This window comes from Haemaphysalis longicornis, unplaced genomic scaffold, assembly GCF_048455015.1.
Source record: "Haemaphysalis longicornis isolate Haplotype H1 unplaced genomic scaffold, Haemaphysalis longicornis Haplotype H1 scaffold_1, whole genome shotgun sequence".
Lineage (NCBI taxonomy): Eukaryota > Metazoa > Arthropoda > Arachnida > Ixodida > Ixodidae > Haemaphysalis > Haemaphysalis longicornis.
In genome coordinates this window covers 28,205,157-28,232,372 of record NW_027526203.1, presented here as the reverse complement: position 1 = coordinate 28,232,372, position 27,216 = coordinate 28,205,157, and the positions used below count along the sequence as shown (strand labels likewise).

At 47.1% G+C, this 27,216-nt stretch overlaps 1 protein-coding gene across 1 annotated transcript in view; it reads right to left on the bottom strand.

Moving 5' to 3' along the window:
• Positions 1–27,216, bottom strand: part of LOC144175666 (protein crumbs-like) — a gene marked incomplete in the record, with an annotated part of 234,490 nt that overhangs the window by 92,274 nt on the left and 115,000 nt on the right. Inside the window, 1 exon segment of the mRNA XM_077704712.1 lies at positions 8,405–8,732. Within this exon segment, the coding sequence (XP_077560838.1) occupies positions 8,405–8,732 (328 nt within the window).

Here is a 27,216-nt window from a genome sequence, read left to right as displayed (position 1 = left end):
ATGAATGAAATTGGTTTGGTTAGTTTTCCTATGTTCGCCATGATCTTGGTTACAAGAGACATGTTTCCCAGGTACCTTGAGTGTCTCTTGTAACGAGACTTTACTGTACTACTCAACTTACAAACGAACCATTATCTGGTCCAGCTACAAATCAATACAGTTAAACCTCGATGCAATGAAATCGGTAAAATTTGAAATTTACTTCGTTACATTGAAATTTCACTACATTAAAATTCGCAGTTATAATGAAGTGTTCATCCCTGAAGCATTGCCTGCAAAAGAAAATGTGGCGCGCATACACGGCTGGCGCACTGTTTCTTTTTCTATCGGAGCTTAATCGTCTATGCGGGCATCAGTGTGAACCGCATGGAGTGCAAAAACGCCCCCAGCAAGCCACAGGCGCGCTGACGCAGCCGTGGAGACGACCCGCACGATGCGGGTAGCTCCAACGACCGCTTCTAACCGCTCGCTGAAACGCAACTCGAGGGGCAAACGAGAGGGGCATTCGCAAAAAAAAAGCGATAACGCAGGCAAAATTTTCACAGTAAAACGTCATACGCCCCGCTTACGAAAGCACCTATCAAATATCCTCTGCGGCGGTAAGCCTAATCGTCTGGCCAGCCGGCATTGCCGAGCGCTTCGAAGCTCCGGCCATCAGGTGAGCGAAACTGATGATGATGATGGTTTGATTTTATTGGCGCAAGGCCGACATGGGCAAAGAGCGCCGAACACAAAGTGATTTGATGAGGAGAGAACACGCAATAAAATCAGTTAAAAACTATGAGCACGGCTGGTGTAAAGGGCCAGGGTGGAGAACAAGAGTGGTTAAAAGATAAATAAGGTGGCTGGGGTATAGGACCAGGGGTAAAGCTATGGGTGGTATGAGATGAGTTGTAAAAAGTGAACTTCTGATAGGAACTTAAAGGTGCGCTGAACAGAAAACATGGCATCATCTCCTAAGAAGTATGATGGGTGTGGTGGAATATGTCGTGTGTGTAGTTGAGGGAAGTGTTTGCGTCGTGTAGTGTCGAGTGCCTTACATTGTATGAGGACGTGCATCACAAATAGGGCCTCTCCGCACCTGCTGCACAGAGGTCTTGGAGATCCAGTGAGAAGGTGCGAGTCGGTTGCATGAGTGTGCCCTATCCATAATCTAGCCAAGGCGACTTCAGTGTATCTATTGCGTGTGTCGGTGGTGTATGGTCCCTACATGTAACTTGTTGTCTGTTTGTTCGCTCCAGTGTGTTTGCCATGTTTTGCGAAGTTGTTGTCTGATGTGCGGTTTCATGTCGGTGTAGGGTAATGTGGTTATGTCTACTGTATTCAAGAGTGTAGCAGCAGCAGCCATTCGATCCACTGCTTCGTTCCCGGCTATACCACAGTGGCCAGGGACCCAGCAAAGGACTAGTTCAAATTTGTGGACATACACAGACATAATACCCTTGACTATTAGATTTACAACGTGATTTTTTGAAGACTTTGTTGACGACAATGCCCGCACGACACTGAGGGAGTCTGTATATATAATGGATTGTGGGATGTGATTTTGAAGGATATGATTAACAACAAGAAGTACACCATAAGCCTCTGCCGTAAAGATACTGGCATTACTATTAAGAGTTCTAGTAACATTAAGGCCGGGCCCATGCGCCGCGCAGGACACAAAGGTGGCAGTTTTAGAGGCGTTTGTATAAAATTCAGAAAATTGATACTTCTGCTGCAAATACAAGAAGTGCTGCAGAATTGCACATGTGGGAGCTCGGTTTTTATCTACATGTATGAAAGATGTGTCGCATGATACAGGGCGGAGATGCCATGGTGCTATAAAATCTGTTTGAGAACTTTGTATGGTGTCTACATAGGAGACAGAAAGCTCTGACGCTTCCTTTCTAACTCTGTAAGAAAAGGGCGCGGAGAACGATGGTCGGTTTAGGATTAGTGCAGTCATAGACGTATCATAAAAAGCTGATTTAAAAGGATGGTGTGGCATAGATGAAATTTTAAAAGCAAAAAGGAGATCTGTGTATGCTCGCTGACGTTGTAGGTTCCACTTATTACACTCCACATAGAGGCTTTCGACCGGGCTAGTCCGGAAAGCGCCACCTGCCAGCCGGAGCCCCAGATGAAGCACTGGGTCCAGCATTTTGAGGGATGTCTTACTTGCTGACCCATAAACAACACTTCCATAGTCCAATCATGAACCTATCAGGCTAGTAAAAACACGTAAAAGAAGTTGTTTGTCAGCACCATATGAAGAGTGGGAGAGAACCTTCAGTATATTCATAGCCTTTAAGCATTTATGTTTAAGTTGTTTTATATGTGGAATGAACGAGAGCTTTTCGTCAAGGACTACACCTAAAAACTTGTGTTCATTTCTGACTGGAATTGAGACACCATTGAGTTTGATGTCTGGATCCGGCCGAATGCCACGCCTTTTCGAAAACAAAACACAAGTACACTTCACTGGATTAAATTTAAAACCGTTGCTATCTGCCCAGCCAGCTAGCTTGTTAACGCCAAGCTGGACTTGGCGCTCGCAGATAGACAGGTTACAAGACTTAAAGGATAATTGCACGTCGTCTACATAGATTGAGCAGGAAATGGTTGGTGGCAGCGCCTTCCGAAGAGAGTTCATTTTTACAATAAACAAAGTGCGACTCAAAACTCCACCTTGCGGCACACTGTTTTCCTGCACATGAACTCTAGACAGTGCAGTTCCAACTCGCACGCGAAACGTTCTTTCAGATAGGTAACTGGCAAGCGTGTTCATCATGTTACCCGACATGCCAAAGGACTTCAAGTCGCTGAGGATGCCGTACCGCCAAGCAGTATCGTATGCCTTTTCAAGGTCAAAGAAGACCGTCATACAGTACTGCTTGTGGAGGAAAGCATCTTTGATATAAGACTCTAATGCAACAAGTTGATCGTTGGTAGATCGCCCCGCCCTGAAGCCTGCCTGGCAGCTCTCGAGAAGACCATTGTACTCTAAGAAGTACACGAGTCTCCTGTTTATCATCTTCTCTAAGAGCTTACACAGGCAGCTTGTCAGGGCAATGGGGCGATAACTGGCAGGAGAGGAAGGGTCCTTCCTTTCCTTTAGGAAAGCCACTACTATGGCCTCCCTCCAAGAGCGTGGAAAGTGCATCGAAAGAAATATTTTATTGTAGAGGTGAAGAAGTGTTTCAAGCGTGTCTGAGTGTAAGTTTTGTATCATTGTGTATGAAATCCTGTCTGCACCTGGAGCTGAAGGTTTACAAGTAACGAGAGCGACCTTCAGCTCATGAAGTGAATAGGGGGTGTTATAGGATGAGTTCGACTTATTAGTGTCTCGCAAGGACTTCTTCTCACATGATGCTTTGTGTTTAATGAAAGTGTTGGTGTAGTGTGCTGAACTGGACACGTGTTCGAAGTGTTGTGCAAGCGTGTTAGCCTGGTCTTCCAGTGTGTCCCCTGTTGTACTAACCAGGGCAGGCTGTGTGTCTGTTGTCCTTTTAGTTTTCGTATTCGTGTCCAGACTTTGTGTGTGTCAGTGTATGAGTTGATGGAAGTGAGGAAGGCGCGCCAACTCTCCCGTTTCGCCTCACGACGCACACGCTTCCCAAGAGCTTTTGCCCGTTTAAAGGAAATGAGATTATCTGACGTCGGGTACCGGCGAAGGACACCCCACACCTTGTTTTGGGCCTCTCGCGCCCGCCTACAGTCCTCATTCCACCAGGGCCTCCTTGGGTTGCGGGACGCACTGGAGGCCTGGGGCATGGACTTTTCGGCGGCGTCGAGTATGTGCGGCGTGACGAGTTGGGCTGCTTCCTCCACGTGTAGGTGTTTTATGGTTGTGTGGTGTAGTTTAGATGTTTCTGTGAATGTACTCCAGTTTGCTTTGGATTCATTAAACCTGTTATGGGAAGATGGACTGCATGGGCCTTTACCTATATACGTTAATGAAGTGGGGAAATGGTCACTACCATATGGGTCCGTGCCCACACCCCACTCAAGACATGGAAAGAGAACTGCGGAACCAATAGCCAAGTCAAGATGCGAGTATGTATTGTGTCCTAAGTTCTGGTATGTAGGCTGTTTCTTGTTGAACAGGCATGCTCCGGAGGATGTAAGAAACTTCTCTATCAGGCGACCTCAGGCATCCGTTCTGGAGGAGCCCCAAAGAGAGTTGTGCGCATTAAGGTCGCCTGTTAGTATGTATGGTTCGGGCAGCTGGTCAACCAGCGCCTCGAAATCAGAGCTCAGAAGGGCAAAATCAGGAGAGATGTAAATAGAGCATACCGTTACCAACCTATTAAATATTATCGTACGGATTGCTACAGCCTCAAGGACAGTGTTCAGAGTGACAGGGTGGCAGGCTAAGGATTTCTGGGCGACAATTGCCACACCTCCTGAAGAGGGTGTGCAGCCAACCCTGTCCTTTCTGAATACCATGTACCTATTTAAGAAATTCGTTTGTTTAGAATTGAGGTGGGTTTCCTGGAGACACATGATACTTGGCTGATTGGCATGCAGCATCTCATACACATCGCCAAGATTTTTAAGGAGGCCTCTGCAGTTCCATTGGATGATGTTTTCATTTCCCATTATTTAAATTTAAGAATAACTGGAGTGTGTGTGTGTGTTTTTGTTCATGTGTCGTCTTTCGGAGCTGTTATTCTAGGATTTTTAGGCCTGTCTGTCGGCTTGGACATCGGAGGCCGCTCCTTGCGCTGCGTTGCAGGCAGGAACGGCGCGACATCCATCTCCTCGTCGGATGCAAGAAGGGTGCCCGGTGGACCAGGCCCCTCGGACTTGGCCCCCTTTCGGGAGCTCTTCGTTTGAGCCGCCACCGCCGAGGGCGTCCGGGACACCAAAGGTGGCACATGAGGTGCGGTGGCGGTGGGAGCCGATGCGGGGCCCCCGGTGTCCATCCGATCGGCACCCTCCAACGCACTGGAGGTCGGGGAGGCAGGGGCGGGAGCGGCACCGGTCCCTACAGAAGAGGTTGTCACCACAACCGCTGCTGCCTCAGCAAGCGGCGTGGCGACGAATTGGGCTGCCTGAGGCACCCCAGGGGGGGGCGGAGGAGGGACCAGGTCAGACTCGCTGAACTGGGTCCCTGTGGACACCAGACCCCCCCCCCCCCCCCCCCCCCCCCCCCCTTCCCCCCCCCCTTGGCGAGCCGCGTTGGCGCACCTCCCCAGGGGGAAAGAGGCGAACCTCTTTCGCGCCTCTGGGAAGGTGATGTTCTCAGTTACCTTCACATTAATAATCGCCTTCTCCTGCTTAAACTTCTCGCACGTTTGAGAGTAGGCGGCATGGGGTCCCTGGCAGTTGGCGCAGGTGAGGGTTGACGATGGACAATTATCGGAAGGATGATCATGCTGAGCGCATTTTGCGCAGGTCAGACGACCACGGCAGGAGTTGGTTCCGTGCCCGAACCGCTGGCACTTAAAGCAGCGGTGCGGGTTTGGAATGTAGGGCCGGACATTACAATGTACAAAACCTGCATTGACGTACTCTGGGAGTGTGGACCGGTCAAAAGTAAGGATAATGTGCTTGGTCGAAACTACTTTGTCATCCCTCCTCATAGTTATGCGCCTCACAGCTGTCACGCCCTGATTTCTCAGGCCCTCCAGCAGGTCAGCATCTGTCTCATTCATCAGGTCTACTTCGGAGATGACACCTTGAGTACTGTTCAGGCTCCGGTGAGGTGTCACCCTGATTTCAAGATTGGCTATGCGAGTTTGTTCAAGGAGGATCTTTGCATGCTGTTGGTTGTGTACTTCAACCAGGATTTCTCCAGTTCTTTGTTTTTTGGCCTTATATTTGTCACCAATGATGCCCTCCAGAAATTTCGATATTAGGAACACGGACTGTGATGCAAGAGGCTTTTCTTGGTCACTGGATTCCAACACCAAAAAATGGGGGTAGTTATCGAGCTTTGGAAGACTGAGGGTTGGGAGTGGCGGAAATGAACCTTCGGTGTGGCCCCTTTTCAGAGGCCGATCATGTTTGGCGGGGGATTTATGATTTACCATATGGCATGTAAAAGAAGCAGGGGACGGGGGTACTTTCTTCTCAAACCTTACCCTGATAGCCTGAGAGGTCCCGGAGCTCCCTGTCTGGTAAACAGACAGGGAGCCCATCCACCGGAGCTTGACCTGGGCTCCAACGGCCACCGTTTGAGGCTTCTACCCTTCACCTTTAAACACATCACCACGGTAGGTTACAGTTTATGTTGGGGGCTCGGGGTCCGCGGTGTCGCCAACACCGTCACCATGAATACTCAAGGTGCCCCGTGCGGGGAGGTGAGCGAACCTGTGAGGTGCCTTTCACTGCCGCATACAGCGCGAGTCACCAGAAGCCGCCGCCGGCTCGCAATCGCGGACGCAAGTGTGAAAAAAACGCGCACGCAGGGCTCATAAAGATTCACAAATGCTTGCTGGAACGATGAAACCAAACAAGCATGAGCGAACTCGAACGAAGGGCAAAGCGGCGACACGCGTCAGCGGCGGCACCGCCAGAGGCGATTAGGCTTTTACCACCGCGGAGGATATTTGATGGGCGCTTAGTAAGCAGCGCGTACGCGTGATACGACATTTTACTGTGAAAATTTTGCCCACGTTATCCGCGTTTTTTTCTCGCGTGCCCCTCTCGTTTGCCCCTCGAGTTGCATTTCAGCGAGCGGTTAGAAGCGGTCGTTGGAGCTACCCGCGTCGTGCGGGTCGTCTCTGGGGTTGCGTCAGCGCGCCTGTGGCTTGCGGGGCGCGTTTTGCGTTTTTGCGGGGAGAAAACGCTCCATGCGGTTCACGCTGATGCTCACGTAGACGATTAAGCTCCGACAGAAACAGAAACAGTGCGCCAGCCGTGTATGCACGCCACGCAGTTTGTAGGCAAGGGGCTCGCTGACAGACTCCGTGGCTCGGTGCATCCGTGGCATTTGGCAGCCTGTGTTGCCGTTCGCGTTTTATTGAGACCCCATTTCGGCGCTTGCATCTCCCAAAATATACCTCTACAACTTAAATTTCGTGCCTAGTTCTCCATGAAACTTCGTTACATTGAAATTCCCGCAAACGGGACTTCGTTACACAGAGGGTGAAAATACATGGTGTGCATACACTTGGAGTTACGAAAAATTTCGTGGTTCTTTACATCGAGGGTTTCGTTACATTGAAGTTAGTTACATCGAGGTTTAACTGTAGTAGGGATGGCTAAATGCAGACAACACAGATGTAGCACATTTTCGCGCACACCCCTGCAAGTAAAAATAAGGGGTTTTACAGGTTTTTATTCAACACATAGCCATATGGCAGGGTGTGGCACAGTAAAATTCAATTCTTCCATCTTTCAATAATAATAATAATGAAAAAAGGGTTTGGTACCTTATGCACTAACGCTACCCCTCAGCTACAAGGCATGCTTTGTTGGAAGAATTTAGATTAATTTAGACCACCTGTGGATCTTCACCAAGCCCTTTACACAACTGGGCATTTCCATATTTTGCCTTCATCATAAAAACAGACTCAGCAGTTGAACAACTGAACCGCCTCCCTGTGAAGAGCCTTGCTCCAAACTGCCATGGTGGGAATCTTTCAAGTGGAAGAATGTCCACACTGCGCTGGTTGCACTTAACAAATACAGGAAAACTTAAGCACATATACATGTAATGAAAAGTTGGGGGCCTCCATGACAACCAATAGACTGGCAGCAGGCAGCACAGTAAAGGATTATTCCAGCCTTCGCCAGTTGTTTTTACAAGGGCAGGTTGGTACTGCAAAACAAAATGGCAGCTACAGTGAAATAAAAAACAAGACCAATAGATGCTCAATGGAAAAACAGCATCGGTATTGGTACATACTCTTTTTGAGCGAACACAGTTCACTTTGTCGTGAAAGCAGGAATACTGTCAATGCAGGAATACTGTGAATACAGGACACTGTCTTTATAGTGCCACACTAGCATTTGTCACGCTAGAGTGTATTCCTCTTATGTGTCTCATCTTTTAGCGAGCGCCAGTAATATGTTTTCATTAAAACTCTTGTTCATTTCTATGTACAGTTCTCTATCCACCACCCTTCCCCTGAAAAAAGCCTTAGAGGAATACAATCTCTCCTATTGCAGTAAAACTTCGTTGCAAGCGACTCAGTTACAAGAGACACTTGGTTATAAGAGAAATTTGAATGAAAACAGTTCGATTGGTTTTCCTATGCTTGCCATGTTAGCAGCATCACATACAAGAGCCCTTGGTTACAAGAGACACGTTTCCCGGCTCCTTTGAGTGTCTCTTGTAATGGGGTTTTATCAGCCTGCGAGACAATGCTGGCCCAGGAATATGCACTGTTCCAACATTCCGCAAAACGCCTCAACAATCGCCCAACCATACCCAGTACAGTTACAGCATCTGGCCACCCACTGCACGTACCTGCACTCGTATGCACGCAGCTTGTCAATGCACTCCATCCCATGGGGACACTGGTGGCCAGCACACTCGTCCACGTCCTGTTCGCACTGATCGCCCACTAGGCCTAGCGGGCAAGCGCACACATAGCCCTTGGAGGCCTGCCTGCTCTCCCGGCAGGTGGCGTTGTTCGCACATGGCCAGGCGTCACAGACGCTCGTGGCAGGTGTTCCAGTCGCACCGCATGTCTCGCCACCATCCTGGCAGTCGCACTTCCACCCCGGCTCGTGACACAGCAGGGTGCCGTTGACACAGTCGGCCGTGCAGACGTCCCTCCTTTCACACCGGTCACCTGGATGGGTAGAGTAGTGTGAGCAAAGCAGGCATTGCGTTCTTTCTCATATGAACATTCTGCTAGGCACGGCTGAACAAGCAGCTGCAGGTTAAAATCGAATTTGAAGCAAATGATTTTGGCCAAATACCGTCAAACCGAATAAAATATTTTGTGGTGTATAATAACACGTGGTGTTTTTTTTACAAACTTTGCAGCTGCATCTTATATACAACGGAGCATCTTATATGTGCTTTTCTTTTCCATTTCTGGTGGATGCCAAAAGAACCAGAGCTGATGACCTGGTTTGTTTCAGCGTTTAAAACTTGCCGCCACATGTATTGCACTAAAACCATGATACAATAAGCAGCCACTCTGTGAGGGGGGCACGGAGGTAATCAGCAGTGGCATCGATATCGAGAGATTGGCATCAGTATTGGTATCGGGGGAGTATCAGCGGTGTGGGGGACATTGTGCAGGGAGTGTGGTGCGGTGTGGTGCATTGCATGTGTGAATGATTGGGGTGTGCTAATACAGTTGAACCTCGTTATAAAGAACACCGATACAGTGAATTATTGGCTATAGCAAACTAAATATAAACTCTGGTTGGTCACGCTTTATTTCAATGACACTTATTCTTTTATAATGAAGCTGAAACCGTGATAGCCGCGCACGATATCGGATGTAACGAAGAAATATTTGACCAGGAGTGTGAAAAGCTACATTAAAAAAAAAACGTCATCCGTAACGTCAGTAGTATAAAGGCCCTTTTGTTCATGGACACTGTGGAAAACTTCATCCTACTCAGTGCTGTGAGTAGCCACCAGACGAAGATCACATCTTTCATCAAATAAATAAGAACGCATGCCTGTTTTGTCGGTTGATTGATTGTAGGGTTTAACGCGCCGACGCAACGCAGGCGATGAGACGCGCCGTAGTGGAGGGCTCCGGATTAATTTTGACCACCTGGGGATCTTTAACGTGCGCCGAAATCTCGTACACACGGGCGTTTTTGCTTTTCGCCTCCATCAGAAAAGCGGCCGCCGCGGCCGGGAATCGAATCCGCGACCTCGTGCTCAGCAGCGCAACGCCTTAGCCACTGAGCCACCACGGCGAATGCATGCCTGTTTTGTCAAGTGAACTTTGTTCAGTTGTAATTTCCCGTACTCATGTTCCAGTTCATCGAGGTTGAAATGCAACAAGGAGAAAGGTAAGGGTTACCTTGTTTATAGTGGATTCGAAGCCTAAAAAAATGCATTTTTGTAGCAAGTATTTTTGTGCGAGCCAGATTTTCTATTTGTTAGAGCCGATTTTTACCTTTACTGTTACAACGAATATCGGATATAACGAACTACAGTCTACACCCATTACAACGAACCCTCTGAATCCGGAAAAAAACGTCTGCTGTAGCCGAAGTATGCAGTATCTAACTGGGGGGGGGGGTTGGTTCTTTGACCAATATTGCATATGCATAGTACATGCACTTTGTTCTTTCTACACGCCTGCAGCACCTCCGCACAGTGTTCGCGTGAGGGCAAAGAATTGCGTAAACATCGTTTCCAAAGCTTAGCACCGGCACTTAGAAAATGCCTAGCACATGCAGTTAAGCGTGTAGACGCATAAGCTGAGCAAATAAAGCAAGAATATAACTAGGCGCAATTATTAACCAGCAATAAAACATCAGTCGTGGCCATCAGAATCAGCTAGACTATTTTAAATCCCTCCACGACGAGGCAGGTTTTCCCGAAACCGTTCGTCAATCAAACCGGATCGCTGCCCGACGTTCCCCCAAGGCAGCTTCCACATTTTTAACGATTTTAGTCTGGTCATTGAAACAGCTGCAATGAAATAATCTGATGACGGACAGCTGTGAAATCGAAAGTTTAACCAGTTGGACTGCGCACGGCTACGGGCAGATTGCGCACAATGGATGGGAAATAACCCCCCTACTTGAGGCATTTCTTACCTTTTTCAGCGAACGGAACAGGAACGATGCATGCGTGGGAATAATAAAGACCGAACTTCACTGAACACGAGTTTTTTAGTACATAAAAAACCTGACAAGGGCAGACTCGCCTCCGGGTGCACCACTTTGAGTATTCGATTGCCCCGTTTTCAATCTCACCAGAGTCGCGTTTATTGGCAGCGGCCTTGTTCTTGACGGTAGAGCGGACCGTCTGCTTAGATAGGCCTGTACTTCTGGCGATGTCGGCCTGTTTTTCTCCATGTTCAAGAGCGTTAATTACGCTTAATTTATCCAACAGTGAAATCAGCTATCCTGCCGCTCATGCCACCGGTCGCACAAAAAAAAAAAAAGCCACAGGAACTGGCTTGGCTTGGCTGCGCCAACGACCCGGCTGCAAGCAATGTTGCCAGACTAACAGTTTTCTTGCCAAAATAAAAGAAAAAGCATATTGGGTGCCGGTCCCGCAGAAGTGCGCTATGAACCTTCAGTCGAAACAATTTTCGCCTAAAATTTAGTCTGTTGTAGCCGATAGTCTGCTCTAACCGGGTCCGTTATGAGCGGAGTGGACTCCATTTAAAATGCACGGGGACCAGACAGACCAACGGAAATGGTCTGTTGTAATTGAAAGTCCGTTGTTGCCGGATCTGCTGTAACAAGTGTAGACTGTAATTTGCTGTTCCAATGCTACTTCATTTTAACGAGGTTCAACTGTACTCTAATATTCGAATGTGAATCAGATAGTACCTCTGCAAAAATAGTTAAATTCACGAAATGAATACCCACTAGTATTCCATTTTTTAAGATAGTTGCTTAGATTTTCCGATGTGCCCGGCTGTGCAAAAGTGAGAAATATCGGCACATGCTAACGCATTGCGTCTGCGCAGTCTACTCCTCTTCATTTGCTTGGCAAGCTTCATCTAAATCGTGCTTTCGACGAGCCCGCCTTGTAAAGGCCGTAGATTTTACCGTGCAGCATGGAGTAATTTGCGATTGCATAGGTAAGATCACCGTCGATAATATGGCCACTATTTTGAATTCTGCAAGCGGATGTTTACATACTAGGGCAGCTTCCGGTAAAGCAATTGTACAAACTTTGCCGCCACTGTCAAGTTTTTGACAATGCCTCCATCAATTTAAAAACAAAAGAGGTGCTGTCTTTTTTGCATGCAGTCGGTGTATGCTTACTGCATTTTTTAGTGCGCAGCACTTAAAGGCCAACTGCAACGAAATTTTCGGCTCCTTAAATGCACTATTTTCCAGTAGTATAACCTTAAAAGTTGCTAACTGCAAAATTTGGAGGCCCAAATGTGCTTCGCTGCATCGTAAACGAAGATCAAAAATGCTCTTTTCAAACCGAAACTGTAAAAAAAGGGCGGCCATTACGGACGGCCGGAAGTGACGTTACACTCGGGAATCGAGTGGGCGCAGCCGGCGGATTTTCCCACAGCTCCCTGTGAGAAGACGGCGCGCATTCGATGTGTTTCGGGTCGTCTGTTGCTTCAGACATTTAAAACATGCGCGAAAAGGGGTTGAGAAGTTCGTGCAACCATTATTACGTCGTTCTGAGCTCCTGAGACGCGCCTATAGTCGTCCGGTAAAACGAAAACACAGGCATCGCGAGACGTCGTGGCGAAGCTGGGTGCACAAAAGGCAGTGTTGAGCGCTACATGGGCGCCGGCACAGCTAAGATGCCCTGTGCCGATGGAACCATCCTGTGTTTGCGAGAGAAAAGAAAAAAAAAAAAGCTACCGTGGCAGGAAAGTGTCCAAACATGCCGGCTAGGGTGTAAGAATTTGGTTTCAGCGCATGTTGTGAAAGTTCAAATCCAGAATTTTATTTTTGTTTACACGGGCGGTTTTGTTCCTGTTAGCAGGGTGCCCGCGCCAAATCTTTAGATAATGATGCCATGCAGCGACGAAAGCACTGCTGTGTCTTCACTCGTGAAGCAGTGACCTTCCCCGAGGCTCAGTGCTGCAAAATGGGCTCGTTTTTTTTTTTGTTTTGTTTTCCCTAACTGGCGAGAGAAATGTTGCGTTGCCAACCGTAGCTAGTATTTATTTGTTTTTAGACAAAGTTGTTTGAACTGAATCGATTCCGTGTAGTGCCATCCTCCCTGTTCTGTGGTAGTGCACCGCGTGCTGTACTCGTCCGCGCCCCGACCGGCGCGATAACAGTGACAACAGCGTATCACCTCGGGTCGGCGCAGAGCTCTTCGATGGCGTCAGCATACTCGCACTCTCGAAAAGTCGGCCGGCCGATCATGCAGTGGGCCGCACAGCTAGCTGCCGTACTCGTTCACGCTCCGACTGGCCGCACCGGCCGCGAGCTGGCAGCGCGCCGCACAGCCGCCGTAGTCGTTCGCGCGCCGACGCACCGAGCGGCCGTGACAACAGCGTGTCGTCTCGTGTTCGGCCGTACGCGCGTTTCGCGTGCTCGTCGAGTCAACCGAGAGTCTGCTGCTGCCATTGCGACCATGAAATCGGTCGTTGTGCTACTGCCGTATTCGCTGTAGACCGGCCCCGGCACTTTTCAAATTTGCTCCTTATGTATCGGCAACCCAGAGTTTCTTAAGCTTCTCGCATTACGGAAACGCGTGAAAGCAGTGATCCATGCAAAAGGCACGAATTACACTGCTCACTCGCGTGAGGCCGCACATAAAAGGGCTACTGAGGAGAGGCGACGGCCGCACCGGAGTCCTGACTGGCACGTCACATCCGGAAGTCCGCCGCAGTGGCGACAAGTTGCGGCGACACTCTGCTAGATGCTGCGTCGGCTGAAGTAGCGTGTTTTCGAATGGTATTAATAAAAAAACTGCGCGTTTGTGGAGTTTAAAATTAGGTCACAAGGGACTTTAGAGGTGCATACCACCCATTGAAGCAGAATTTAGGGCAGGTAAATTTTCGTTGCAGTTGGCCTTTAAGTGTCCGCTAATGTGGTTTGGCGGCATCGCTGGCCTTGTAGCCACGTGAATGAAGGGAACACCAAAGACTGAAGAAAAATGGAGGAGGACAGTGTTGCAACAGTGTGAGGGGAAGGCAGTACACCGACGCAACGCGCTCCCCGGAGGCAACGCACCACGAGATGACCGAGAGAACGAAGACGCCACTGAATGTGCAGCCACAGGAAAGTGGAGGATGAAAGTATGGCAAAAGTGCTAAGAGGAGGGCAGTATGCTGAGGCAATGACACAGAAGCCCAGCATACGCTGCGTGATGCACGTACATCAGTCCCTCAGCGTCCTCCGTGTTGCGTGGCTCATCTGAACCACATGACATTTGCGCGGGAGGTTCAAACACAATTTACAACAACATGCTCGACGGCACCGACACGATGCAAGATAACAGCAGAGTAGCGCGCGCCGCCGTGCATTCACTGATCACGCGATCGCTTCCCGAGACGCAGCAGCCATGCGCCATGACCGAGAAGACTGCAATTTGCACTGCACACAAATTTTGCATTGAGGAGTATAGTATAGTATTTAAAAAAATGCTTCACACTTTTTTTTTTTTACGTTCTAGACCCCAGGCGATAGTTTTGGAGATTAGATTTTGAGGCGATAGATTGGAGCGATACTTTTACTACTTACTACCTTCCGTTACTACCCCTTTGTTAAACTGATGAGCCGTAAGCGCTAGCCATCTCTCTGTTGCTCATCTTTGATGCTCGCCACGGGCTTCTGAAGAAATGCGTTCCCTGATCATGGTACTGTAGTAAGCTGCCCTTACACAGCGTAGCGCTGGCTCTCCTATGGCAACAGTAGTGCAGTGCTTTCTTCTGCAACATATAGTTCACACTTGCCATGTGGATGCGAAGAAGTGCCTTCTTGTGGTCAGTGATCATGGTTCTCCCATGTTTTTGCGTCTATTGTTCATGTTCGCAAAGTGCTCGCTTCAGAGTTATAAGCCGCTGTCTAGGAGTTGCCTATAATTGCAATACAGCAATTCTAGCGCAAGTCGTTCTTCAACACGCCTCGTGCTTGCTTTGGATTTCTGAAGAACCGCCTCATAGTGGTTCGGCGACCAGACTGCTGCAAATGAGTTAGAAAGTGCGTTATTTGGGTCGTAAAAAAACGTCATTACTCCCTAACATATGAACCAGCTTCATTTCTTGCACAAAAACCTGTGAAAAATCAAGGCTTGAAAAAGGTTTTCAGTATTCGATATTCGATTTGAAATTTGGCTTTTTTTCCTAGCTCGATTCGATAATCGATTTGAAAGCTACCGTTTGGTATGCGCACACCTCTATTGAATGACTATGCAGCGGGAACTATCAAGTGCCAGACTTGCGAAAATCAACCTGTAATTTCCTAACACTGGCCGTATGGACAATAAAGTGCATCACAACAACATGTTAGGAAATAAAAAAGAAAAAAAGAAGTGCCGCTGTCGACCGCATGGTTGTAACACAGTGTTACTTCAATACGGGGACCTGCACACGCAACTTTCTAGGTGAAGCTTATCGTAAAACAGCGGCAGCAACGACACCTGAGGTTATGAAGGCCACGGCCATCTAAGCGGCCACATCCATTACTAATACAGTTGAACCTCGATATAACGAACCTCGATTTAACGAATTTCGCAATATAACGAATTTTTTCAAGTTTTCTATCAAAATTTTTCTACATCCATGTATTTTTAGCTCGATTTTACGAAGTAATTTCGTGCGGCGCTTTCGATTTAACGAAGTCATGGCGAGAAAGGAAGAACGAAATTCCGGTCGAGGCACGTTTTATTTTGCCTCTCAGAGCCTACATTGAAAACATTCGGTACTCACATTAACTCTTAAAAGGCTAAAATGAAAGGAAAGCGGTGAATTATGCGGTTGACAACAATTAAAAGCGATGAAAGAAGCTGCTCAAAAACCGCTAGCGGTCATGGACGGTTTAATAGTGCGGCGACCATTTTGACGTCTCCATCGTTGCCTATGCCAGCGCCCTCTGTGGTTAGGCTGCCGAAGGCCGAAGCCTACTTCAAGTGTCTTTTTCTACGCGTCCTTGCTCCCGATGCTACTGCTCTAGGTTGTGCTCGCTGATAACTGCATTAATATTTTGTTCGTCCATCATTAGATGAGTCTTATAAGCAGCATGAGCACTCCAAGGGAAAGAAAAGTGTTCCGAACAAGAGCCTGAGGAAGTGTCGGTGAAACCGAAGGCCATTGAAGTGATGGATGCCATCGACGTTCTGCGGAGGCACACAGGCGCACGCGAATGTTGAAGAGCAAGCCTTGTTAGCGCTGTCAGCATACGAACGTCACGTAAAGCCTACCCTGGTCAAGAAAAACCAAGCACTGCTTACGGACTTCTTCACTACGGCTTGAACATCGCGTGCTGGTGGCAATAAATTGCTCTCCGAACGTGGTCAAAACGTGTTCATTAGACAGCTGCGATGCGGAAAAATCGGTTTCTTTAGGGCTCAGAGGGCATAAAAGTAATTGGTTAATCAAATTTGGCCAGAAGATATTTAATGTAAGCTTTCCGCGTTAGTGGGAGCACGTAAGCGCTGCTCCACAAAGTGAAGCGGTCCGTGTGTACTCCGCTCAATTCTCAATCATGGCTTTATCTCGAGTGTCGTGGTTGCATCACGCGCCCATACTGCTGAGCCTTTGTGCATGAAAAAAGTCTTTAGAAAGCTTTATAGCACCCTTCCGCTAATGACCCGCCGCACCCATCAACGCCGCGCCTAAGCCTACCACTGAACGGACGAAAAGAGGCGTTACTTCGAACCAGCACTTCCCCGGGGTGAAGTTCACAGGGCATGGACACAGGTTCAATTGACTAACAGTGGTGTTTAGTAGTGACCGCAATGATAAAAAGAAAAAGTGGAAACCTAGTCTGCTATCATATTTAATGAGGCGTTGCGGAAAAAGCACCGGTTTTACGACGACACCAACTACTGTTGGCTATCCGAATTCCATTGCCTAAGTGTTGAAGCTCTTAATTCACACAATTTTCGCGACCAGTTTTATTACAAATTTCGGTTTAAGTGGAGGGGTAACTACATAGCAATTTCTGAGCGGTGGGCAAGGTTTTGAAACCTCAATAATGGGTTAAATGAACTGTAAAATCGAAACCTCGATTTTACGAAATTCACGATTTAATGAAATTTTCGCCCACAAGTACGACTTCGTTATACCGAAGTTTAACTGTATTAAAATCTTTCAATGGTTGAATTCTAAAAGATTGTGACAACCATGATTCTCGCTCGCCCAGACTGGTAATACAAGACAGGACAAGTTGACTCCCTTTGCCAGTTGCCATTTGCAGCTTTGTTTGCTCCATGTTTAGTGGCTACTTCACGTGCGTTTCCCCCTTCCTACGTTCACCTACGTGTCCTGCATGTGTTGTCCTGTGGTATGCCTGCTGCGAAGCTTAAAGTTATCTCGTGTCAAGTTCACTATCAAATCAAACACAGGAACCGAGTTGCAGGATGCCATTTCGATGACACGGAGAAAATGACTCGCTTGTGGCGGCAGTCGTCCAGCAAGCTACAGCCCAATGTAATTGATTGATTGTTGGGGTTTAACGCGCCGACGCAACGCAGGCGTTGAGGCGCGCCGTAGTGGAGGGCTCCGGATTAATTTTGACCACCTGGGGATCTTTAACGTGCGCCGAAATCTCGCACACACGGGCGTTTTTGCTTTTCGCCTCCATCAGAAAAGTACAGCCCAATGTAACAATGGCAGCTGTAACTGCAGGCCTCTGAAAGGCGAGCATGCTAGCTTCACCAGTTCCCTAGCACTACAAAAATTACAATTAGAGCAATGTTTATGAGTGCAAAAAAGATCATGCCTTGGCAACAGTGCTATCAGAAATCGGCAAACATTTCTGGTCTTTGAAGGCTTTGAGTAAAATTTAAGTGTTGCTCCTGCGTACATGAGATATTCTTTTTGTACACGAGTGTTGCCTCAGTACAGCATGTTGTTGGGCCAGTTGGCAATGCATTTTCAGATGGAAAAACAGTGCTTAAAGGATGGGACTACGACAAAAGTCTGCGCCCATCTTATGTTCCATCATGCTCCCGTCTTTAAATGCAGTTTTTTCATCTAAGAAGAAAGTGTTGCCTCTTTTAGTAGATCATTTTCATTTAGTCAAACATGGGATTGTCACGTTCTGTTAAGACATAGCGGTGGCGTAATTCAGTGGTTTTCTGTCTCGGCCCTCCATTGAACTTTACGCTTGTCGCACCGTATGTATGCCTTTACATTGCTGTACGCTGCCGCCGAGGACGGACGGGGCACTCGTCGCCTTCTCCGAACTCGCCACACCCCTGTGTATCATGATCCCTGTCTTCCGCCCGGTCGCCGCTGGCTGCCGCTAGTGCCTTTCTCTGTCGCCATGTCGCAGCCCTTCAAGGGGCAAACAAAGTAGAATTATCACCGGTTTCTTGGTAAAAGGAATGCCTCTCTGTTTAATGGTCTGTCCTGGGTTAACCCACGAAACAAATGCCCGACCAAGACCGCGTCCTTAGTTACTACACCCCCGCCCCGCTCTTCCCATCTGTGCACATGCGTTGTCTGTATTTTGTTTGTCAGTTCTCTTTCATCCCAGCCGCAGCAGGCCGATAGAAAACTTTGCTCCTGCTCCCTTCTCCCACTCGTGCCGTTTTCTCACTAAAACCACCGCCTTTCCTTTTTTTCTTTTTTTGTCCCCTTAGTTTTTTACCCTCTCCCACTCAGCACCAAGCCCCGCAAGTGCCGTGTTGTTACTGGATTTGTTACGTTCTCTGGCGTTTTCCCCTCCTTGAAGAGGGAGAGGAAGAGAGACTCCCTCGCATGCAGTGTGCATAAGGGTTCTGTGTTCATTGTGGGATTGTCTCAGAGGAAGGAAGTTCCACTTCCGAAACTGTTGGACTAATTTATAATAAACAAGTTAACTGCAAAGTTGTTCTCATCTTTTACCTGAACGTTTCTTCTAGCCCGTTGCAAAACTCATCGAAATCATATATATATATATATATATATATATATATATATATATATATATATATATATATATATATATATATATATAGTCTGGAAAGATAAAAACTCACACAGAGCAGGAAAAAATAAGGTTAGTTTTTACTTTTGACTCTTTACTTATACTATTTCTGCGCGTTTTGTGAGTTTTATCTTTCTCTAGATTTATATATATATATATATATATATATATTTAAGGTTAGTATAGACAGAGACACACGAGAAAGACGTACAAAAAATAAAAATAAGTTTACTGACGTTTCAGGAAGAGGACTTCCTTTCTTTACTCTGAAAGGAAGTCCTCTGAAAGGAATAAGATCGGCTGCATGCCCTGGCAGCTGCATGCCTTGTAATAAACCCCGATGTAAAGTATGCCCACACATGACCACTACACAGCGCGCCACCAGCACGGCTTCAGACTACTATGTAAATATAAAAGGTAACTTTAACTGTGACTCCGCTAATGTCGTATATCTTCTAGAGTGCACTGTCTGTAGGCAACAATATATCGGCCAAACTGAAACGCCCCTCCGAATACGGTTCAATAATCACCGCTCTCATGCAAAAAACTGCCCTTAATTGCCCCCGTCAAGACATGTGAACAGTCCCGGGCATGCATTTGAACATCTTAAAGCAACGATTTTAGAATCCGCCTTCAAAACGCACCACGACCGAGAGGTTCGGGAATCTTGTCTCATTTATAAGTTTGGGTCAGCCACACTTGGAATTAATGAAAGTTACGGAAAACTAACGTGCTTATCACTCGATTAAAATTGGCGGCTTCATAATTTTTATAACCATGTTCATTAATCCTACCCTTGAGTTTCCCATCAGAATTCGCCGAAACTCTCCTAATACAACAGCTTTATTAGCCTAATGCGGCTCAACAATGCCATTTGTCCTGGGGAAGGAGGCCTCGTTCCCACCACCACTTAAGAATGTTTAACCCCTTTGTGATCTATTCATGTTTAACCCTTTGTGACCCTACCTACTTCCTGTTCAGTTGCTAGCTTCTGTGAAATGCTCTTTTGTGCCCCGTATCTATTCTCTTCATCCGCGGGGGGCACACCCATCTTCGCTTCCGCCCCAACCAGTCTCCCCAGCCACTGAATACCTTACTGTATACTCTTCCCTTTCTTTTGAAACCGCGGTTGCCCAGTTTCTTGCATTGTCTGAACTTGCAGCCCACGCGGCATACGTTGACCCGTCATGGTGCAACCTTGAACGCTGCTTTGTTAACACGACCCCTTTCTCTCTCTCGCTCCCCCCCACCCTTTTTTTTTGGTTTGTTGTTGTTGTAACATAGGCGTAGCCCGACTGTATGCATACTCTCCATTTCCGAAACATTTTCCGCTCCTTCTCACAGTTTTCTGCAAAGCTATATAAGAAATGTGTTCCAAATGTTTGCGACAGCAAAATCATGGAACTTTACTCTCATGAAAGCAAGTCCCGTTGCCGCTACGTAAGTAAACATTGTGTGTTATTGTTCTTGTTGTGTATCCGACTCTTTACTTATATATATATACAAACTAAGAAACCTCGGTAACAGCAACAGCGGAGGGTTTATTTCGACGTTTCGACTTCGAGACAAGTCTTCTACGGGAATGATGGCTTCGGTCGCTTCGGAAGAGAGCATACATGTCGAAAGTGGAAAGCAGGGCTACGAATGGCCAACGATACCACACACAAACATACGTGAATAACACAAACACGAAGCGGGAATCTTCCTTATTAGAAGAATGAACAAAAAATGAACAACGAAGAGAGAGACGCCAAGATAGTTGGGGGGAAAAAAGGAAGAAAGGGAGAGGAAAGAGCACTGAACAGGAATTCAAGTGGTGGCGGAAACGCGGAAAGCTCAACAGTGTCCGAAAGTGGGGTTGTAGAACAAAGGAGAGAAGGCAATATATATTCCGCCGCTAAAGGCCGAAGCACTCAATTGCGTGGACCTAATTGTGAACTGTCCCCACAACGTGACTTCCACCGAACAGACCTATGCTTAACTCTTTCGCTACCGCGCCTATCAAAATCGATCAATTTGATCGATACTTTTGGGAGCGCCTTTTCATAGCGTTCCAGGCGTTTCTCGAAGAAGTAAAGCTGTTCGGAGTTAGATCAGAAAATGGCCTTTCAAAATCAGTTTTGTTTTCATTTTTGCAACGAAAACGCGATTTTTGACACGCTTTTGAATCACCTGGGTGTGGAAAAGGGGCGTGGTCATCGCGCGTCACGGCTACCAACGAAGAATGCGTGCAACTCGTAATTACTCTGCACCAGCGCTTGTTTTTTGCTATCAGGGCGTGAATGGGGAACTAGCAAACGATTTTCAATCGTCAGGTTCGTGCTCTGACAGTAATAATCCCAGAAATCGGCTGAAAATGTCAAGCAGTGCCTGGTTGCAAAGCTACTTTATGATTTTAGGCAGTTTTATTGCCTTTGAGCACGTTGTTCTAAGTACTGTGGTAGTTCTACTTACCCCTGTACCATTCGCAAACAATTTACAACAGTTTCGGTTTCGTTTCTGCATTGCAAAATTCATATTTAGCACTACTACGCAGTTACCCAACTTCAAGGCTACCTGCAATGGCGCCTGAAGCGTCCGCGACTGATCCTCGAACAAAGCACGGCGCTCCTGATTTCCCCCCACCCTAACCCGATTTCTGCGATAAGAACTTCAGATGCAAGTCAAAAGGTCACACCCAGTCACCAGATATCTGTTCCACCGAGGACAGCGCTTCAAACCGGCCTTACACTGCCAGCTGTTCGCCTTCCAGTTTCGTTTCCATGCGAGGGTATATCCGGGTGTCTAATGTTGCTGCATAGTTGAACTGTCTCTTTGGACAGAGTCTCTGATAAGTTTTTGTACTGTTTTATTTGAAAAATGTTACGTGGCGCTGCAATAGAGGAGGCTCGTTGTGCTGATCTTTTTCAGCGCGTAACTGCTACTCGGCCAAAAATCGCAGGGCACGATTCTAGCTCATCGTACCTCATTTTTGCGAGCAAGCCTACAATTGCGAGTAAGATGATGATAATAAAGCTCAGCTTTATGTTTTGAGAGATAACTGACCGTGAACGACAACAAGCGTCAGCCACGATGTTCCGTTTTCAACTTCATGCATGTTTTTTTCCGCATCGCGTGCTTGTCCCAAATATTGTGCTCGCTGTAAATGCAAAGTCATCCATTGACAAGATGTTTTTACGTTATGTGGGAGCAAATTGGTGCCTTTGATGACAAACCGCCAGATTTATTCCAGGAAACCACCCGAAATTGCACATTTTGAATTGGAGGTTTGGCTTCACCACATGACACGAGCACCGTGCATGCTAACATTTTTTTTTATATCTGACAAACTGTTCCGCGCAAGTCGACATTTTTTCTAGGGTGTGTTTTTGAAATGTTTTCCTACAAAATGTATATTCTAATTTTTTTCTACTACCGGTGGTTTGATATACACTCCTTTTTTATCATTTTTTTCGACAACTTGACAAAAATTTTGGTTTTGATATTTTTTTACAACTATGATATATAAAAACCTTAAAAAAACTGGTATTATCAGAAATGCCGCTAAATAATCTGCATTTTGTGCTCCTGCAATTAGTGCCTAACCAATTTTTTAGCAGGAAAAAAAAAATGTTTTCTTGGACCCCGAAAATTAGTCAATTTTCCGGCGGTAGCTAAAGAGTTACCGTACAGCACCAACTTTCCTAACGTAAAAAACATCTTGAAGCGGCACTACAACATTCTTGAACGAAGTGAACGTCTCAAACGGGCATTTCCGTCCGTTCCAGGCGTCGTCTACCGACGATCCCGGAACCCCAAAGACACACTCGTGAACGCAAAGACAAATTCATTGTCCCTGCATAATGAATACCGGCCATTCCTGAACCACCCCCAAGCACAGAAAAAAAATTACATTGACATAAATACCCCAGAAAGTGGAGGGGGAAAATAGCCCCGCCGGTAGCGTAGTGGTTATCGCACCAGAGCGGTATTCTGGAGGTCGTGGGTTCGGATCCCACCTGGCGGGCATTTTTTCTCCACTTTCTTTCTTTCGAAATTCTTTATCTGTTTCTATGTTTCTATGACCTACTATATCCTCCCCTTTGCTTTCCGAGGTTTTCTTGACTGCCAACCCATATTTCTGTCTTATTTTCAACGAGCCCCTCATTTCCTATTCTGATTCGATATATATATATATATATATATATATATATATATATATATATATATATATATATATATATATATATATATATATATATATATATATATATATATATATATATAATTTGCACTCGACTCATGCCCGACTCTCTAATTCTGCTCGAGATCAAAATATGTCATCATGGCACTGTGCTTGCTCACCAGCCTGAAAGCGAAATGCACTCATATCATGTTCGATTGTAATCATTCGAGTGCCCCTTAATTCCACTCCCCGTTCCCAGAATGGACTTCCTCACAAAGATACTTCAATTACGGTAACAGGGGTGAGACAGCCCAAACAGATTTGGGAGCAGTTTTCGGAGCAGCAAAATTTCGATTTTGGAGCAGAAGAATCTTGATTTGGAGCAGTTATGGACATTTAATACATCGTCTTGTGAGCTTAAAAATCATTATTTCAGCAATTGGCAGGGTCAAGTGCACATTTCAATCAGTTTTGAATACACAGAACACTCAAACAGCCTTACCTGAAAGAGTTTTTAAGAGTATCACAAAGTACTAACTGCACTACCTTTTTCCTAACTGGTGTTATTGTGTTGCGCCTGCACGCAACACTGACAACAGAACTGCCATTAACATTAGAGAGTTTTAGCAGTCCGACTGTTCTATTGGTTACTTTGTTACCGGGTTTACCGGACCGGTCTGCGCCTGTGCGCGCGGAAGGGCGAGGATGCGCGGGCAACTAATCCCCCTACGGCTACGAATGCCCAAGTGCCCAGACGAGTCCCGGTGAGCACGGTAACTACGTACACGACGGAACAGACGGACTGCTAAAACTCTTATCAAATTTAAGGGCTCCACAATTGTGGCGTTTTTTTTTTGCTGTTTTAATGCTAAAATTGTTATTTTTGTAATCCCAGGATGTGTTGTACGAACGACTGTAGTCACGCCAACAGTTGAGCAGCTTCGAGCTAACGGTCGCATAGCCCAACCAGCCTACCCGTTTCAGTCCCCGGGGCGCAGGTTCACCCTATGGTCATTTGAATAGCGTTAATGTTTATCCACCTAGATTTTGGCACTAAATTTCACTTTGCATACATCAAGTGTTATAGTCGCGTTCTATGGCAACCATGTAGTCCTGCAGCTATTGGGCGCTGCCTGAACAGGTCGCGGCGCCGCAGCACAGCCCGCAACTTTCGTGTCGACCGTTCCATCCCCGAGGCTCGCGATCGCGCTTCGAAGCACAGCAACACCTCAACATTTTACAACGGCACAACAAGCCAAAAAATTCACTTCACGAACCCGATTATAGACGCGCGCACCACGTTTCGCACTCAAGGACAAACCACGCCGAAGTCGTATCGTAGGCCCCACATTCCAATGAACTTTTTTTTCGAGCCGCCCAACTTCCCGTAATCTGGCACCAATCTCAAACCATATCCTTGCGTTAACGTCACTGTTCAGAGCCACAACAGATAGAATGAATAGACTGGAACTCAGCTGATAGCGTAAAATAAACAAGTTAACGTCACTGTTCAGAGCCACAACAGATAGAATGAATAGACTGGAACTCAGCTGATAGCGTAAAATAAACAAGGGAAAATATCGACGATACGCACTGAGCGCGTTGGTAGCAGCCAGATCAGGCGGCGGCCATGTTTGTTACCACAGCGATGCCTAATCGAGAAGGCCGTTTCTGCGAACCCGGACGGAAAGCGAATCGAGTTTTAGAAGCTATCGCTTGCTTCGTTTCAGTCTTTCTATTTGTGCCATTTCTGTGTTTGCGATTGACCGACGATAAAAGCGGTGACCGGGATGCGGGAGGCTTTTGTCCCCGCCGAAACTGACATGAGCATCAAAATCCGTGCCGTTGAGGCTCTTCTGGAGCAGTTTGGCGCAATTTTCGCCATTTTCGTGCTTTTGGAGCAGCTTGGCGCAGGAAAACGGAATTGTATCAGAAAGGCGCAATATGCGCAGCTGTCTCACCCCTGCGGTAAACATGTAAGTACAGTACCAGACACGTTAACCTTGGCAAGAAGTTTTTATACACCTTCTAGTCATATGCCCCTGCCCATTGCGTTGTGTCCAACCTTGTATTGGTCTCACCGTTGCAGCCATAATCTGGGGAGCGGTCAGCTTACTATACAGGCACTGTGCTCTACAATCCCACAGCAACTTTGCATGCAGAGCATGAAGCACAATGTGCATTTCTTGAAACAAGTTATGCTTTGCTGATCATGAAAATATTGACGCAGTAAGTTAGAGTACCGCATAAACCGGAATATAGGTCGAGTTTTTGTCTTATATAGTGGTCATTGGGAGAATGTAAATTGTTGTTTGACAACAATGTGCAAGCAGAGTCAGTCACCATCGCCCTTTGTGTCGAACTGCTCTCTTTCACTATCAAGACTTCATTTGCTTTTCTTTTAGGGGCGAAGCTCCTTAAGGCGTGGGTCTGTCCATCCTCGACGTATATATGTAGCCACCTCTAGTTTAGTTCTTGGATTGTTTACTAGATGGCGGTACTTGTATATGATGAAAAGATGCGCTTGGTTTGTTTACTAGATGGCGTGGCTACCTCTAGTGTAGTTCTTGGATTGTTTACTAGATGGCGGGGAGCGTTTTAATAAAATCCGTTCGCTGTTGGCGCGCGCTCGGAGTCGCCCGATGGATAAGGCTGCAGATGTGCGAGCCCGCGAGGCAGAAGCGCTCCGTGAAGCTGCGCGACACCGCCGCCAAGATCCTGCCGTATGAGAGCGGGAGGCCGAAGCGTGTCGTCTGGCTGCGCGACGACGCCGCAAAGATCCCAGCGTTCGAGAACGAGAGGCCCAAGCGTCACGGCAACGGCGCGAGGACCCTGCCGTACGCGAAGCGGCACAGCTGCGGCGCGAAGAGGATCTCCAAAACGTCAGAGAACGGGAAGCGGCGAGAAAGCGCGCGTATCGGCAGGCAGACCAAGATGCAGTGAGAGCTCGTGAAGCGTCTGCAAAACGCATCAGGCGAGCTCAGCCCCAAGGTGCCGACGCGCGGTTTAAGCGAGACTTTCTAGACGTTACGTTCGGACACAGATGTAGTGGGCGAACTTTCACTGAAGAGTCACGGTTTTACCGATGATTCCCCCTCAGGAGCTTCGCCCACTCATCATCATTCACCCCGTGGATATGCTGTGAATTTTTTTTTTCTCGTTTTTCGCTTTTTACTTGTCTTGTGTGTGCGTGTGCGTGCATTTCTGTACGTGTCTGCTCCGAGATGAGCGGCAGAAGTCGACGCCAGTTCACCGCTGCATTTAAGCTGAAGGCGATTGAGTCGCCGAGCAGAATGGGAATATGGCGGCGCAACGCCAGTTAGGTGTTTCGGAGAAAAGTGTGTGGTACTGGCCGAGCCAGAAAGCTAAGCTGTGCGCGTGCAACCCCCAGAACCGATCGTTCCGTGGACGTCAGGCAGTGCACCCCGAGTTGGAGAACAAAGTGGCAGACTTCGTCCGGGAACTTCGCTCACAATTGCTCTGGAGACCATCCGCGGACCGGCTCCGCGAACTGTACAACGAGTGGACAGCCGGTGACAACAAAAAGACCCCTACGAGCCGGCTGCGAAGACCATCCCTCGCGACCGTGTCAAGCTGGGTGTCCTCCTCTTGGCAGTCGCTGCCCGACGACATGGTTGCACAAGCGTTCAGGAAGTGCTCCATCAGCAACACGCTCGACGGCACTGAAGATGACAGTGTGAAGCAGTCATCCTCGGACGACTCTGAGAGCTTGGACATCGGCAGGCATAGTGAGTAGCAGTGACGAACGGATGTCGAAAATATATATAGACATTGTGTGTGCGCTTCTGTGCCGAATTATTTTTTTTTTTTTTGTCAACTTTTCCCACCTCAAGGTAGGGGGTCGACCTATATACCAGGTCGACCTATATTCCGGTTTATATGATAGGTGGTTGGGCCAAAAGTACAGGACCCGGCATTGTCAGAACTTTATTTTCCTGCACTTCCTTACACCAGCCACGCCATTTTGGCAACAGTTACGGCAATACCTATTACACTGCCTTAGCAGCTTCTTGCACACAGCAAACACATTCCAAAGGATGGCATTGAAGTAGTATTTCAGAATGTCAGGTTAGTTAATGTGGTTGAATTATTATATTGTAGTCACAACGAAATACCACACACAGAAGTTTTTGATCAGCTATTCAGCACAATAGAATATTTGCACATCTATAGAATTTGTGTTTCAGGGCCCAAAAAAAGAAATAATGAAGGACCTTGCAAAAAGAAAAACATTTTGACACCCACTAGTTTGCTTTTATACACTTCAAAAGGCTGCAGTGCAAGTAAAATGTACACGCGTGTGTGCATGTGCGAATGTGCGCGTGTGTGTTTGCGTGTGGGTGTCCATATTTGTGTCTCTTCTAAAAAGAAGAGAC